Source organism: Taudactylus pleione, unplaced genomic scaffold (assembly GCF_031769625.1).
Source record: "Taudactylus pleione unplaced genomic scaffold, aTauple2 ptg000130l, whole genome shotgun sequence".
NCBI classification, from domain to species: Eukaryota; Metazoa; Chordata; class Amphibia; order Anura; family Myobatrachidae; genus Taudactylus; species Taudactylus pleione.
The window spans coordinates 110,954-125,090 of record NW_028284532.1 but is presented as its reverse complement, the minus strand read 5'-3'; the positions used below and the strand labels follow the sequence as shown (position 1 = coordinate 125,090).

Sequence of the window (14,137 nt, the reverse complement as noted above, 5' to 3'; positions counted from 1 at the left end):
GCCGTTTCTGACATTTAAATACGCGATTTGCGGACGATTACTGAGCGATTGCACGATTACGATGTCGTAATCGTGCAACCGCTCAGTAATGTCGCGTAGTGGATACGCACCTTCACTGTAGATAGGAAAAACCTATAGCTTTAGGTTTTTCCTATTACCAGCTATTTATATAGCGCACACATATTCCGCAGCGCTTTACAGAGACTATTTGGCCATTTACATCAGTCCCTGCCCCAGTGGAGTTAACAATCTATGGCCCTCATTCAGAGCCGTTCGCCATTTGCGGTCGTTCGTTCAAAAACAAGGGGTGGCTATTCAAATGATCCGTTCGCACATTGCAGTCTGTTCACACCACTACGTCTGAACGAGCGGGCAAAACATACGCTCGTTTATTTGATAAAAACGCCCCCTGGCCGCTCGCACCATACGTCATGTCCGCTATTTATTAGATTAATCGAGTACATCGAACAGCATATGAACTGCTCGCTATTCTTGTGGTTGGTTTTTTCAACCGCTATTTTGCGATCAGTTCTGAGTTTAAAAAAACCAAGTGACGTGGTCAATGACGCTGCTGGATTAATTATGCACACCCTTAAAACGCCCGTTTCGACCTTTAAGCACGCCTGCGTTCGAATTCCACTCCCCCGTTTTCAAGCACCTTCCCGTTACCACCCACATACGCCTCATTCTGTCACTCAAAATAGCAGGCACTCGCTATATAGCGTACAAACGATTTTCGGTCGCACTGACTGGTTCGCGCATGCGTACTAAAAACCGTACGCATGCGCAGATGTGCGAACATCGCTCGGAACGAGCGTACTGCCGCTAACGAGCGGCTCTGAATGAGGGCCTATATTCCCTATCACATGCATACACATACAGTACACACTAGGGTTAATTTGTGTTGGGAGCCAATTAACCTACCAGTATATTTTTGGAGTGTGGGAGGAAACCGGAGTACCCGAAGGAAACCCACGCAAGCACAGACAGTATATACAAACTCCACACAGGTAGGGCCGTGGTGGGAATCAAACCCATAACCTCAGTGCTGTGAGGCTGCTCAAGTATTTACCTCAGAATTGTAATGATTAACTAGCTGGGATACCCTACGATGCCCGGGTTGAAGAATGGATCTTGAAGTACATCCGCAGCTTAAATTTTTTACATGTGCTTGGAGGAACTTAGTAACTGTCAGTGCAGGTGCAGTGTGACACTTGATCCTCCGACTCCTGCTCTTCTGTTGGATCTCTGCCTGCCCCCCACTAGTACATATCAGCCTGTGCCTTCAGATAAGTGCAGTTTAAGCACTGGAAGACAGTGCTCTTGCTTAAACCAACATTTCAAATCAGAGACTCCACGGCCTACTTGGTGGGCACCATGTAGACCTCCATTGCCCAGACGAGCTTCAAACATAGCCAAAAACCTAATCCAGGTCAAACTACACCACCATGCCAAATTTGATGGAGCTAGCTTCAAAATTCTGCCCATGCATAAAGGACAAACGTACGGACACACAATTTCTCACTTATTACATAGAGGTAATTAATATGAAATTACAAATACACTGCTACATGTATTTTACTTGTAACATTTACAGAGATACCTAATATATTTTCCTAAGATCATGCTTAATAAAAGTGTAATATAGATTGTAACTAAATGGTGACATAATTTTTTATTTAAACTTTAGTTTATATGTCTGTGACATACAATAAAATACAAAAAAAAATACAAAACTTGTTTTAAAAAGTAATCTTACAAGTGAGATTTGGTGGTAAGTGGCATCAGAACTCAATTACCTAAATCCTAATTAGACGAGCTATAGCTGTGTCCCCAATGTCATGTTTTACACAAAAGTGCTTTTGAAAGTGAGCAGGTGGTAATCGTGTGAAAGAGGAGATTCAATGCTGTGACAAATGAATGGTTGTGACAATGTAAGGTCAACACATTTGACCAAATCCTAAAGTAAAAAAAAATGTTCCACCCATTCCCCTCATTATATTTAGCAACCCCATTATTAGTAAAAATGCTACTCATCACATTCAATATGCTGTAGACTCCCTCCCCAGATATCAGAGAGCACTATAAACATCGTACACCGCAGCAAACATTTTTATTTGTACAATTTTATTACATTTTCTCAACATTTAGTTTTCAATCCAATATTTACAGCAACTTAGTCTATCTTGTGTTTCCCTGCTAAGTAAGGTCAAAACAGTGTAAGCAAGATGACTTCTTTCAGAAGTCTGTGCTGGTCTTCTAGTGACAATTACACATAGTGGAAAGATCTCCATTGTAATCCATAAATTCGTATAAGAATTCCTTTGAAAGGAAGGGACAAATTAATACACCAAATTCAATTTATGTGCATTGTAGATGACAGTGCTAGTTTATACATACAGATGAATGATAGTATACTACATTGTTCAGACTTGTGTATTAATCAGGCATTGAAGGTCCTTTTATATATTCACTGGTGGAATTTATCATCTTTGGGTCCAATTAGGTTTACTAGCGATGTTCACATTCGTTTCAGCAGCTTCTTTTAGGACTTTTAACACCAGCTCATTTTGTTGACGGATTTCTGCCATTCTAGCCGGATTTTCCTTTAATTCTTTCTGGAACATTGGTACAAACACACTAAATTTAACATTACAAAGATAAGTTCTGTAAACTGTCAGTAGCAACACAAATGATTTTTAATAGTGTTTTATGTGGTGACTGTAAGAGAACATAGAATCAGCATCTCCAGAAATGTGTGCTGTGGTCCCGAGTTGGAACCTGTAGACATAAATCCGTAGACTTAGTAGATATGTAAATACCGCCACAATTTTGCATGTCTATTAGAATAATTATTGTGCAATGTTATAAGCAGCCATTGAAAGTGGGAAATTAATTATTGTTATTGGTCATTACAATTTATCATCCACGTGTCCAACCTCTAGATCTGTGCTTCTCAAACTGGGTTCTCAAGTCACACTCAAGGCCCGTACACACTGAACAATGTATGTACGGGGCAATGTCGTAAGCAGCAGGCTCGGCGGGGGTGCCGGCATTGTTAAATGCATCCACACTCGGCGGTGAGGGGGTTAGCGGGGCCACGCCGCATTCACCAGCATGGCATCACTAACGATATCCCCAGATTGAGCTGCATGTACAGCCGATTGGGGATATCGTTACAGACACACGGGAGCGCGCTTCAGTAGTCGGTTAGTGCATACACACTGGACGATATGAACGATATATCGTTCAATTATATTGTTATCGTTCATGGATATTGTCCAGTGTGTATGCGCTCTAACAGTTCAGGTTAAGAATATCCTTGCTTGAGCACAGATAGTTAAAATAAAATAACGAATTAAGGGAATCGGTATGAAATACCGCCGGCCGCATGGTTCGATTCCCGGCAGCGCCTGGCCAACAAAAGCAGAGTTCCTGGCAGCGGAAGCCCGACAGCACTGGAAATCCCAATCGTCGCTAAGGTAAGTATAAACTAACCCAACCCTCCTTAGGGGTGCCTAACCCTAACCCTCCCTCCCCCTAGCCTAACCCTAACCCTCCCAGGGGGGGTGCCTAACCCTAAATTCCCCCCCGTTTGCCCTAAACCTAACCCTCCCCCCCACGGCTGGCCGCTCGCCTGTCTCCCGGCATCGGGGAAATGACAGGCGTCTAGATATAGACGCCCGGCATTTCACCCTCGCCGGGATATGACAGTCGGGAAGCCGGCTGTCGGTATTAAGGCAGCCGGTTTCCCGATTGTATACCCTAATTAAGTCACCTGTGCTCAAGCATGGAGATATATAAAACCTCAATTGTCTGCACTAGTTCTCTTTTCTAGAGCGATTGTAATTGATATAATTCATAACTATGACTGTCCCATGCTGCAAGGCTTAGTGGTACAACAAAAAAACAATGATTTTCAGGAACAGAAGGCAGCTCCCGATCGTTTCGAAGCACAATGCATTTATACAGCTGAAAGCCATCATTGTTCACAATACCGTGGGGTTAAGCTGTGTACCCACCACATGATTTGTGGTGCAATCATTGTACCTGCGACCACTCTGCATGACCATTGTGTAGTGTGTACACACAATTTATTTTTTGAAGAATTGTGTGGTCGCATCATCCCATCCGATGTGCTGCACATCAGATGGGACGATGCGACATACGACGCTGTGTAGTTACATTAAGCATGTAACTATTTATTGCGTTGTCATATGGCAGATTGAGCTGTGTGTGTAAGAGGACGTGAGATTGATGCATCACATTGTTGTGTCGCTGGGGTGTGTATCCAGCTTTAGGAGTAAATTTGCAACTTGTCAAAACCATGATGCGCTGCGGTGGGACACATTTAAAATGAGCAAACGGAATTAAAATTGGGAGCCATTGTGAGATGAGATGCAGGTACTACACAGTCCATTTGCCTCTAATTGATCTGCAAGGCCACAACCTCCCAGACTACACCATAGTACCAGTTTTTCAGGGGTATTCAACTTGGAGCGAAAAGTCCGTGCTGGACTTTTCGCTCCACATCACTGATTTTCCTGGGATAAAGTATAGGGCGCGCGCCCGCTTTATCCCCGTATTCAATTAAAAAGCTACGAAAACAAGAGCCAGCAAAATAGGATCGGCGAAAAAAAACAGGATTTACCTGAAATAAATTGTAAGACCCCCCCCCTAAAGCTGTCAAAACATGGGGGATCACTATGGGTACCCCCGTTTTAGCCTGCAAATGAAAGTCGGGGTTTTAAATAGCCGCGGCAGGTGTTTTTTTCCCGACATTGAAGAAGTGATGCAGAAGAGCACTTAAAAAAATGAAAAAAATAACCTAAGTGGTCCCATCAAATTTGGGGTACATGAAAATGGGTACTAGCATATTGTCCCTAAAGTAATTTTTGCAGAATAGCCCTGAACCTATTTCCCTATTTTTAAACACGTTTTTCCATTTTTTTGTTTTTTTTCACCCCAATTTTTAAATAATTTTTATGGGGTGTCCCTAATTTTTTTTTTTTTTTTTTTTACTTTTTTTGACAGTTTATTTTTAAATGTCATTCCCAGGGTTGCAGGCTATTTTTTTAAGCCTGCACCCCTAAACCCCAATTCTACACTTTTTTTCACCACCTATTCAGTGGTGAAAAGTTATCCCCGTTTTATTTCAAAGACTTTTTGAACCTGCGAAAAGTGTTTGAAATTGAATACAGGGATAATTGAAATCGTCGAAAATGACCTCATCGGCGATAAATTCCGAAATTTTCGCTCCAAATTGAATACCCTGTTTGTCTATGATGTGCACAGAGTCTGCGGGGACTGCACAAGGAGCCTGAGTTAATGCCTTGCAAAAATATTAACATTTATTTACATAGCACCAGCATAATTTATTTTGCCTTACAATTGTAAAATAAAGACCCCAAGGCAAGGTTGTCCATCAACGCATTAACAACCATCAGGGTTGGACTGGCCCACAGGAGTACAGGGGAAATCCCCCCCCACTTCTAGGTGTCAGTAATTTGGTGAAGCAGGATCATTGGATGAGCTTGTTTATATGGAAACTACGCCAAGATTGTAAAGGTACCCTGTTCTTTGCATGTCCTTTCTAATTATTAGACAAGTTCCACTGTGGTGGCTGGCCGCCACCTTTAACCTCAGACACCTACTACTGTATTCCCCGGAGGGCCCTTCATAGCCCAACCCGACACTGACAACCAATGTTCATAGGCCAATAGTGAGTGGTTTCACCATCAATGGCTATAACATAAATATGTATTGCACATGCGCTAAACACAAACCAGCGATGGATCACCATCCATGGCTTTTGTCCGATGGTTTAAAGCCATTGATGGTTAACACTACCACAAGGAAAAAGCTCATCTGCCTACTTAGTGTGTTGGAATGGTATGCCAGTAGGATAGCAGAGAGGAGAAGCCTCTGTGTGCTGGCACAAAGCATCACTGTCAAATCCTAGCTACTACCTGCTTATTGTACAAGCAAGCCTCTGTCTGCCAGATGGGGGAGCTCACTACATTATAGCTTCCCAGTGTTGTTCCAAATAGTATACTGCACGTGCACTGTTTATCTGTTATTACCCGGCCCAAAGTGCGTGTAGCGCATGTATATGCCGTTGTTATACAAGTGCTTACAACGAGTTTTAGGTATAATTACATAAAGTGCAAATAGGCAGCAGTGGCATAGAGTATAGCCTGGTGAGGTGAATGCATGTTGGCAAAGAGATGCATCGTGTGTACTAGGCCAGCAGGTTCCCATTGACCAGTAAAACGCTTATTCCTCTGAATCACCTAACCCTTACCGTGCGCATTTCCAATAAACGCTCCTTTCCCGGAGCGATCACCGCCCACAGAAAGCAGCCGAGCCCCGTCCAGCCAGCGATCGCCAGGGAACCAACTAACACCCGGTACGCTGCTGACATTGCGGCCCGAAACTCACTGCAGCTGGAATGAAGCCTACAGCGTCATCCAGGGACTACAACAAGGACGTTATAGATGATCTGAGGCGCTACATACACTACTGTCTGCAGATCGGCCGCTCTTCCGGCTAAACACAAGGGACATGTAATGAAGAACACCTTTATCTAGGGTGCAAAGTATATGACTAAAGGGAGTCCTTTGCTATGCTTAGATTTCAGTGACGGCGTCCATTTGCACGGAGACCATGACTGTTTGATACGTGTGAAATTGCCTCTTACAAAAGGGACGCCGATGATACAGATTAGGTGGGGGGAATTTATTTTGATCACCTATGATGAGTGTAACTGAATGAAGACAACAAGGTCAATATATTTAAAGTGTACACAGCACCATTTTATGTGCCAAAACAATATCCATTATACTGCAGTCTTTCAGTTCACTAATGGAAAGTGTGCTGCCCTATCTGCCATGAGCGGTAACTGCCTACCCTCCAACATGACCCGTTCCATGAGGTACAAAATGCTCTGCTCCTGGACTTCCCACCTAATTAATGATTGCAGACACCTGTGTTGAACTAGGTAATTGATGAGACAGGTGTTTCAGCACAGGTGGCTGCAATCATAAATTAAGAGGGAAGTCCAGGAGCAGAGCATGTTGTACCTAATGGAATGGGTCATGTTGGAGGGTCTGTAACTGGTGGTAGCCAAAAGCTACATAGTGTATTGTAAAATGTACACTTTATTGGGATACAAAAACAAAGTAAAAGAAAATTAGGCGCACTGCATTGCAGCCCAGCAGAAACACCATATACCAGGCAGGGGCAAACGCAGGCTTTTTATGGGGGCCGCAAGCACAGCGATCAGCGCTGGCTGAAATAAATGCAATGACGCTACTTTACTAATTATGCACGCCCTTTAAACGCCGTTTTGGCGGCCAAACACGCCTTCGTTCACACATCCACTCCCCCGTTTACAAGCACCTTCCCGTTACCACCCTCAAACGGCACTATCTGTCACTCAAAGTAGCGACCTGATAGTGGCTTACGAGCTACCAAAATCAGATCGCAACGAATGGCTTGCGCACGTGCACTGCGAATTATACGCATGCGCAGATGGGAGAAAATCGCTCAGAGCGAGCGGGTCTGAATCAGGTCCTAAGTCTCCTAATTAGGCCAAACCCAGGTTTGGTTAGACCTGCCCAGAGGCGCGGTGTCTAACCCACTTGGTGGTTTTCTCCAGTGACCCCTCCAATTGGGATTTGGTTTTCGCCACACCAAGTGAGCAGGTACCTGGGAGTGACATAAGACTAGAATAATATATCAAACACAACTAACACAGGGAACACTGGAAGTAACACAGAGGATTCTCTTGTACTGAGACACAGGGACTGAATACACTGGGATGCTCTGGAAAGGTATTTATGTGCAGGGATGGAGTTATACTGAAATACCAGAACACAGAGTATACGAAGATGCCACTTGGGGTGCAGTGGAGGTGTGGACAGAACTTGTACTGAAGTGCAGAGATAAAGTACACAAGAATGCCACTTGGGACGCACTGGAGGTATAGACGGAACTTGTACTGAGTCATAGGGATAAAGGGCCTGATTCAGAGCCGGACGCTCTTTGAGAGCGCTCGCTCTGAATCAGGGCCTCCCTTTGTTTTTTTAAAGACGGCCTCCTGGCCGCTCGCATAGCTGTGGGTGACCACCCACAGCTTATGCGAGCGGCAAGGTGATGGTCGACCATCTGGGCTTGCGACGAGACCCTTGTGGTAGGGTCTCGTGGCCGCAAGCCCCAGTGGACTTCCTGCTCTAATAGAGCAGGAAGTCCACCTACTGACATCACAAGTGATGTCAGTAGGGCCGCCCACAAACGGCAGGCGTTCCTGAAAGAACGCCTCAGTTTGCATAGCCACCCCCCGCCCGCCTCCAAAACAGGGCAAGCTGTCAATCACCATCGACAGCTGCCCCGCTTTGGTGCGAGACCCGTAGCGATGGAGTGCCCGTCGCTGGCCGGGTCTCGCGCATGCGCACGCCGGCTCCGGCGGGCACATGCACAGTGGGGGACCATCGACCCGCTTGCGAGTGCACAGCGCTCGCGAGCGGTTCTGAATCAGGCTCAAAGTACACAATGGTGCGTACTTTGTACACAATGGTGTGTATTTTGTACAGAAAGGTGCGATTCCAGACGCACCAGCAGAGGGCTTGAAAGGATGCACAGTGGTGTGTACCTGTACACACAGGATGAATTTGTACTGAACACGGGGACTTGAATACACGGAGGTGCAACTTGAGACAACACAGGGTGAACTTGTACTGAAAACGGGCACTTGAATACACAGAGGTGCGACTTGAGACACACAGGATGAATTTGTACTGAACACGGGGACTGGATACACGGAGGTCACAGAGAAAACACAGGAAGCCAGGAACACAGAGAAAAGTAATACGGCCTCTGGAACATGAGACGGTTGTCACAGGGAATGACTGTGTAGTCATACAGCGATGCTGATCAGCAACTTCCTGTTGAAGGAGTCAGACCTAAATACCCCTTTGCAGCTGGTCATTGGATCATGAGATCAGCTGGGAGACCACAGGCTGCCATTGGAGGATACTGTTCAGGTGAGATGAACCAACATGGCTGCGCCCATGCCTGCTAACACAAGACGCACGCATGGAAGTCCTAGCGGACCCCGGGGAAAATCCTCAGCCCTAACCCACCACTACAACTAGCGTCTGAATGCCTCGGAGCCCAGAGACACCAGCTCAGCAGTGAGTAAAGGCCGATCCCAGGCTGCATCCTGACAGCTGACTTGGCCGGAACCATGGAATAAGATAGAAACTTTTGCCCACATTAAGTGGTTCGGTCCTAAAGCTGGGTACACACTAGACCAACCCTATCTGACGATTGGTAAGTGTATACACACACAGTTACCAATTTGTATGCCCGATGCGCCGGGCTTGACAGCTCAAATGGACGGGCATCTAAGTCGCCTGCCCAGTTGAGCTATCATCCCTGCAGAATGTGTCCGGGCAATTGGCGGGTCGCTCATACACACCAGCAGATGACCAATATATTTTTCAGATATATTGGCCATCTGCTGTGCTGCACAGCAGATCGGATTTGTCTGTGAATGATGCCGTTCTCAGGCATTTCCGCTCTACACACTTGGTGATGCACAATAGATATATTGCCTGTTCCATGGAAAGGGCGATATATCTATCAGTATGTATCCAGCTTAAGATTGCTCAGCTTTGGAACAATGCAGCCTTATCAGTGATTTCACTAAAGGTAGGTACACACCTGAAAGATATATCTGCAGATAGAGTGATCTGCAGATATATCTTTAGATGATGGTCGTCCATACACACTGAATGGCCAACATCTATCCGGCAGCCGCTGGTCCCACTGGCAGGTTGGCGGGTCGGGGACGTGTCCGCCCCCCTCCCCGCGGCTGCCGCTGTGTGTGTACGGGCGGTCAATTGATCGGCCAGTGTGTACCCAGCATAAGATTCCAATTACCAAGTGCCCTTGATCCTTCCTTCTTGGTTCTCTGTTGGATGATTTGACAAGCACTCAGAAAAAAAAATAGTTGCAGTTAGGGGAAATGTACAAAACCCCCTTACCCCTTCCCAGCAGCAGTTTCTTAATCAAATCTGGTATTTCGTAACCATGGAGATAATATCTGCATATTTAAATAACAAATCCCATTAGTATACCCAAGTCTTGTGATTGCATAGCGTACGTCTCTGATTCAGGCCCTATGATTGAATCACAATGGTATTGAATCAGACTAGAGTTCATAAAACCCAGTGTGAATGCATGTGCAATAATGTGATAATATAATATATTGTAATTAGTAAAATATGATGATTCAGATGTACCCAAAATAATTGCACTGGGTCAGTGGGAATAAACAAGAATAAAAGTAATGAACTGGGAAGATGGTGAGTGTCTCAGCAGCTAGATGGATCAGTAGTCGTCAGTAATTAGCAATCCCACAAATATATTTATATCTCTCTCCTGTTGTTTCTATTAGCTGGTGACATATCACCAAATCCAGGCCCGACCCACATGCCACACCCACAGCGTGCAACAAACTAACATCCATCCATGACCTCTTTATTTCAACTAACCTCAACTTTCACCCCTTTCTCTCTGCAAGTTGCTGCTATCTCCCGCCTGGGCCACTGTCAATATCCCCATTGACAGTCCACAATCTCCTCATGCCTCCAAACTACTCTCTCTAACCTCTTCTCTTGGTCTCTCCCAATGGACTGACTCCTCTACTCATAAGGATGGCTACTGCCTTGATCTTGTATTTACCAGACTATGCTCAGTTTCTGATTTCACTAATTCTCCTTTCCCTCTCTCAGATCACAACCTTATCACCTGCACACTCTCCTCCATTACATCAACCTCAATGTCAGTGAAATCAACCAAACCTCCTAAAACCCGCAGAAATATTAATGCTATTAACTTTCAACAACTATCTACCTCTCTACAACAACTCTCACCAATTTCTTCATTCACTTCTCCTGAGACTGCTGCATCACACCTAAACCAGATTCTAGAAAAAGTCCTCGATGAAGTAGCTCCAGCTACCCATCACACACCACGTAGACTTAGACGTCAACCGTGGCATTCTAACTTTACAAGGCATCTACAAAAACTCTCACGTAAAGTAGAACGTCAGTGGCGAAAGTCTCGTACTACATGTGACTTCCTCACATATAAGACTATCTACAACTCTTATCGTATTGCTCTGGACACTGCCAAACAAACATATTTCCAAACTCTTATCTCTGCTCAAGCCTCTAACCCCAAGCAACTTTTTAATACATTTAAACTGCTTCCTACCCCTCCCTCACCCAAGCCACCTGCTACTATCTGTGCGCATGATCTTGTGTCCTATTTTAAGGACAAGATTGATAAGATCCAAAATGAAATGGTATGTTCTTCCTCAGCTAGTGACCTGTTCAATTCCCTACCTGAACCCTCTGGCACATTCTCTTCATTTGACCTCAGAAACGAAAATGAAGTATCTACACTCTTCTCATCCTCCTACTCTATTACCTCTCCTCTAGATCCTATATCCTCACAAATCAGTAAAGCTCTGTCTCCTGTGCTCATCCCAACCCTAACTAAAATCTGTAATCTCTCTCTCTCTACTGGCAACTTTCCATCACTGTTCAAGCATGCAGTGATTACTCCCATTCTGAAAAAAACAAAATTCTGACCCTAACACTCTCTCAAATTACCATCCTATATCCCAGCTCCCATGCCCCTCTAAGCTACTGGAGAGACTTGTTTACACTCGCCTCACACACTTTTTTAGTGGGTCCACAACTTATTGGACCCACTTCAGTCTGGCTTTCGTTCCCAGCACTGCACAGAGACAGCACTGACTAAGGTAGTAAATGATCTGGTCACTGCCAAGGCTAAAGGCCATTACTCATTCCTAATTCTTCTAGATCTCTCTGCTGCTTTTGACACTGTTGACCACTCTCTTCTCATACAAACATTACAATCCCTAGGTCTTAAAGACACAGCTCTTTCTTGGTTCTCTTCCTACCTATCTGATCGCTCTTCTTCTGTTCGTTTTTCGGATTCTGCCTCCTCTTTGCTACCTTTATCAGTTGGATTACCGTAAGGCTCTGTCTTAGGTCCTTTCCTATTCTCAATCTATACCACCTCCCTTGGCAAACTAATCCGCTCTTTTGGATTTCAGTACCATCTGTATGCAGATGATACTCAAATCTACCTATCCTCTCCAGATTTATCACCATCTGTATTTGTCCATGTCACTGAATGTATTTCTGCCATTTCATCTTGGATGTCATCTCGCCACCTAAAACTTATTATTTCTAAAACAGAATTAATTATATTTCCACCGGCCAGTAACAGTTACCAACCTGATCTCTTTATCACTGTTGATAACTCAACAATCCACCCCACCCCACAAGCTCGCTGCCTTGGTGTCATCCTTGACTCCGAACTGTCCTTTGTTCCCCACATTCAATCTGTCTCAAAATCATGTTACATACATCTAAAAAACATATACAAAATTCGACCATATCTCACACAAGCTACTGCAAAAACTCTAATCCATGCACTCATTATTTCCCGCATTGACTATTTCAATAGTCTCCTTACTGGTCTTCCCAAAAACAGGCTATCGCCATTACAATCCATTATGAATGCAGCTGCGAGGCTTATCTACCTTGTCAAACGTTCATCGTTTGCTGCCCCGCTCTGTCAGTCCCTCCATTGGTTGCCAGTTTTCTACCGTATTCAATACAAAATACTGTTACTTACACATAAGGCCATTAACCAAACCACACCAACATATATCTCTTCACTCATCTCAAAATATCTCCCAACCCGACCTCTCCACTCAGCACAAGATCTGCGTCTCTCATCCCCACACATTACTTGCTCCCATTCACGGTTACAGGACTTTTTTCGGGCTGCACCACTCTATGGAATGCCTTACCACGCACAATAAGACTTACCTCTAGTCTTCAATCCTTCAAGCGTTCACTGAAAACTCACCTCTTCAGACAAGCTTATCAGATTCCAGAACCGACCACATAACCTTCATAGCTTCCATGTCTTATTATATTCCCTTTCCCAGTCCACGCATAACCTCACACATTATCTTTCTTTCACATACTCCTGACATTTGCCCGACATTCCTGTGTGACTGGATCATGCAGCCCACCAAGAAAATCTGCATTCTGGCTGGACCAAATTGCAATATATAGCACCTATCCTTGTGTATCAATGTCTATTTCCCTATAGATTGTAAGCTTGCAAGAAAGGCCCTCTGAGCTCTATGGGGGTCATTCAGACCCACTCGCGAGCGGCAGTACGCTCGCAAGTGGGTTGATGGTCCCCACTGCGCATGCGCACGACGGAGGGAGCTCCGTCGTGCGCATGCGCGAGACCCGGCGAGCGAAGGACTTTCCACCGCTCCGGGTCTCGCACCAAAGGGGGCGTGCTGTCGATGTTGATTGACAGCACGCCCCCTTTGGTGGGCGTGCTGGGGGCGTGCCTGCCATACGGAGGCGTTCCCATGGGAACGCCTACCGTCTGAAGCCGGCCCCACTGACATCACTAGTGATGTCAGTGGGAGTGATTTTGGCTCCGATAGAGCCAAAATCACTCCAGGGCTTGTGGTTGAGAAACCCGACCACAGGGTTTCACTCGCAAGTCCGATGGTCGCGATGGTCAAGACCATCGTGACCATCTTGTTGCACACTCCTATATGCTGTGGGTGGTGACCCACAGCTATACGAGCGTCCAGGAGGACGCTCCATATTAATGGAGGAGGGCCCTGATTCAGAGCGAGCGCCCTGGTTAGAGCGTCTGGCTCTGAATCAGGGCCTATGTCTGTCTGTTATTACCCTATTTTGTTCTATAAATGTTTCCAATTGTAAAGCGCAATGGAATATGCTGCACTATATAAGAAACTTAATAAATAAATAAAATAATTATGTCGTTATTTGATATCGCTGTAGAGAGCGCACACTTTTGTTATTAAACATTTATTTGCATTTGCCTAGATTGCACAGATTTGGTTGAATGAACGAATGGAGAAAAGTCTGAAGTACTAGATGGGCCAACTGGTTCTTATCTGCCGTCAAATTCTGTTTCTATGTAATTACGCTGCCAACAGGATTTTCCATAGTGACCTATATAATCCAGTTAG

General features: G+C 45.0%; 1 protein-coding gene across 1 annotated transcript; it reads right to left on the bottom strand.

The window, feature by feature from the left end:
- Nucleotides 1–2,091: 2,091 nt before the first annotated feature.
- Nucleotides 2,092–6,630, bottom strand: UQCC3 (ubiquinol-cytochrome c reductase complex assembly factor 3). The gene is made up of 2 exons (XM_088473132.1): nt 6,305–6,630; nt 2,092–2,618 (listed from the first exon to the last, which is right to left on the bottom strand). The coding sequence occupies exons 1-2, from the start codon at nt 6,422–6,424 to the stop codon at nt 2,487–2,489; spliced, it is 252 nt and encodes an 83-aa protein (XP_088329258.1). The 5' UTR covers nt 6,425–6,630; the 3' UTR covers nt 2,092–2,486.
- Between the last annotated feature and the right edge of the window lie 7,507 nt (nt 6,631–14,137).

What these genes read in the sequence shown, in the direction of transcription:
- UQCC3 (XM_088473132.1), bottom strand. Translation starts at nt 6,424, where the DNA reads ATGTCAGCAGCGTACCGGGTGTTAGTTGGTTCCCTGGCGATCGCTGGC. An exon ending in GTTTATTGGAAATGCGCACG is followed by an intron (nt 2,619 to 6,304) that starts GTAAGGGTTAGG and finishes CCAATGTTCCAG; the next exon opens with AAAGAATTAAAGGAAAATCC.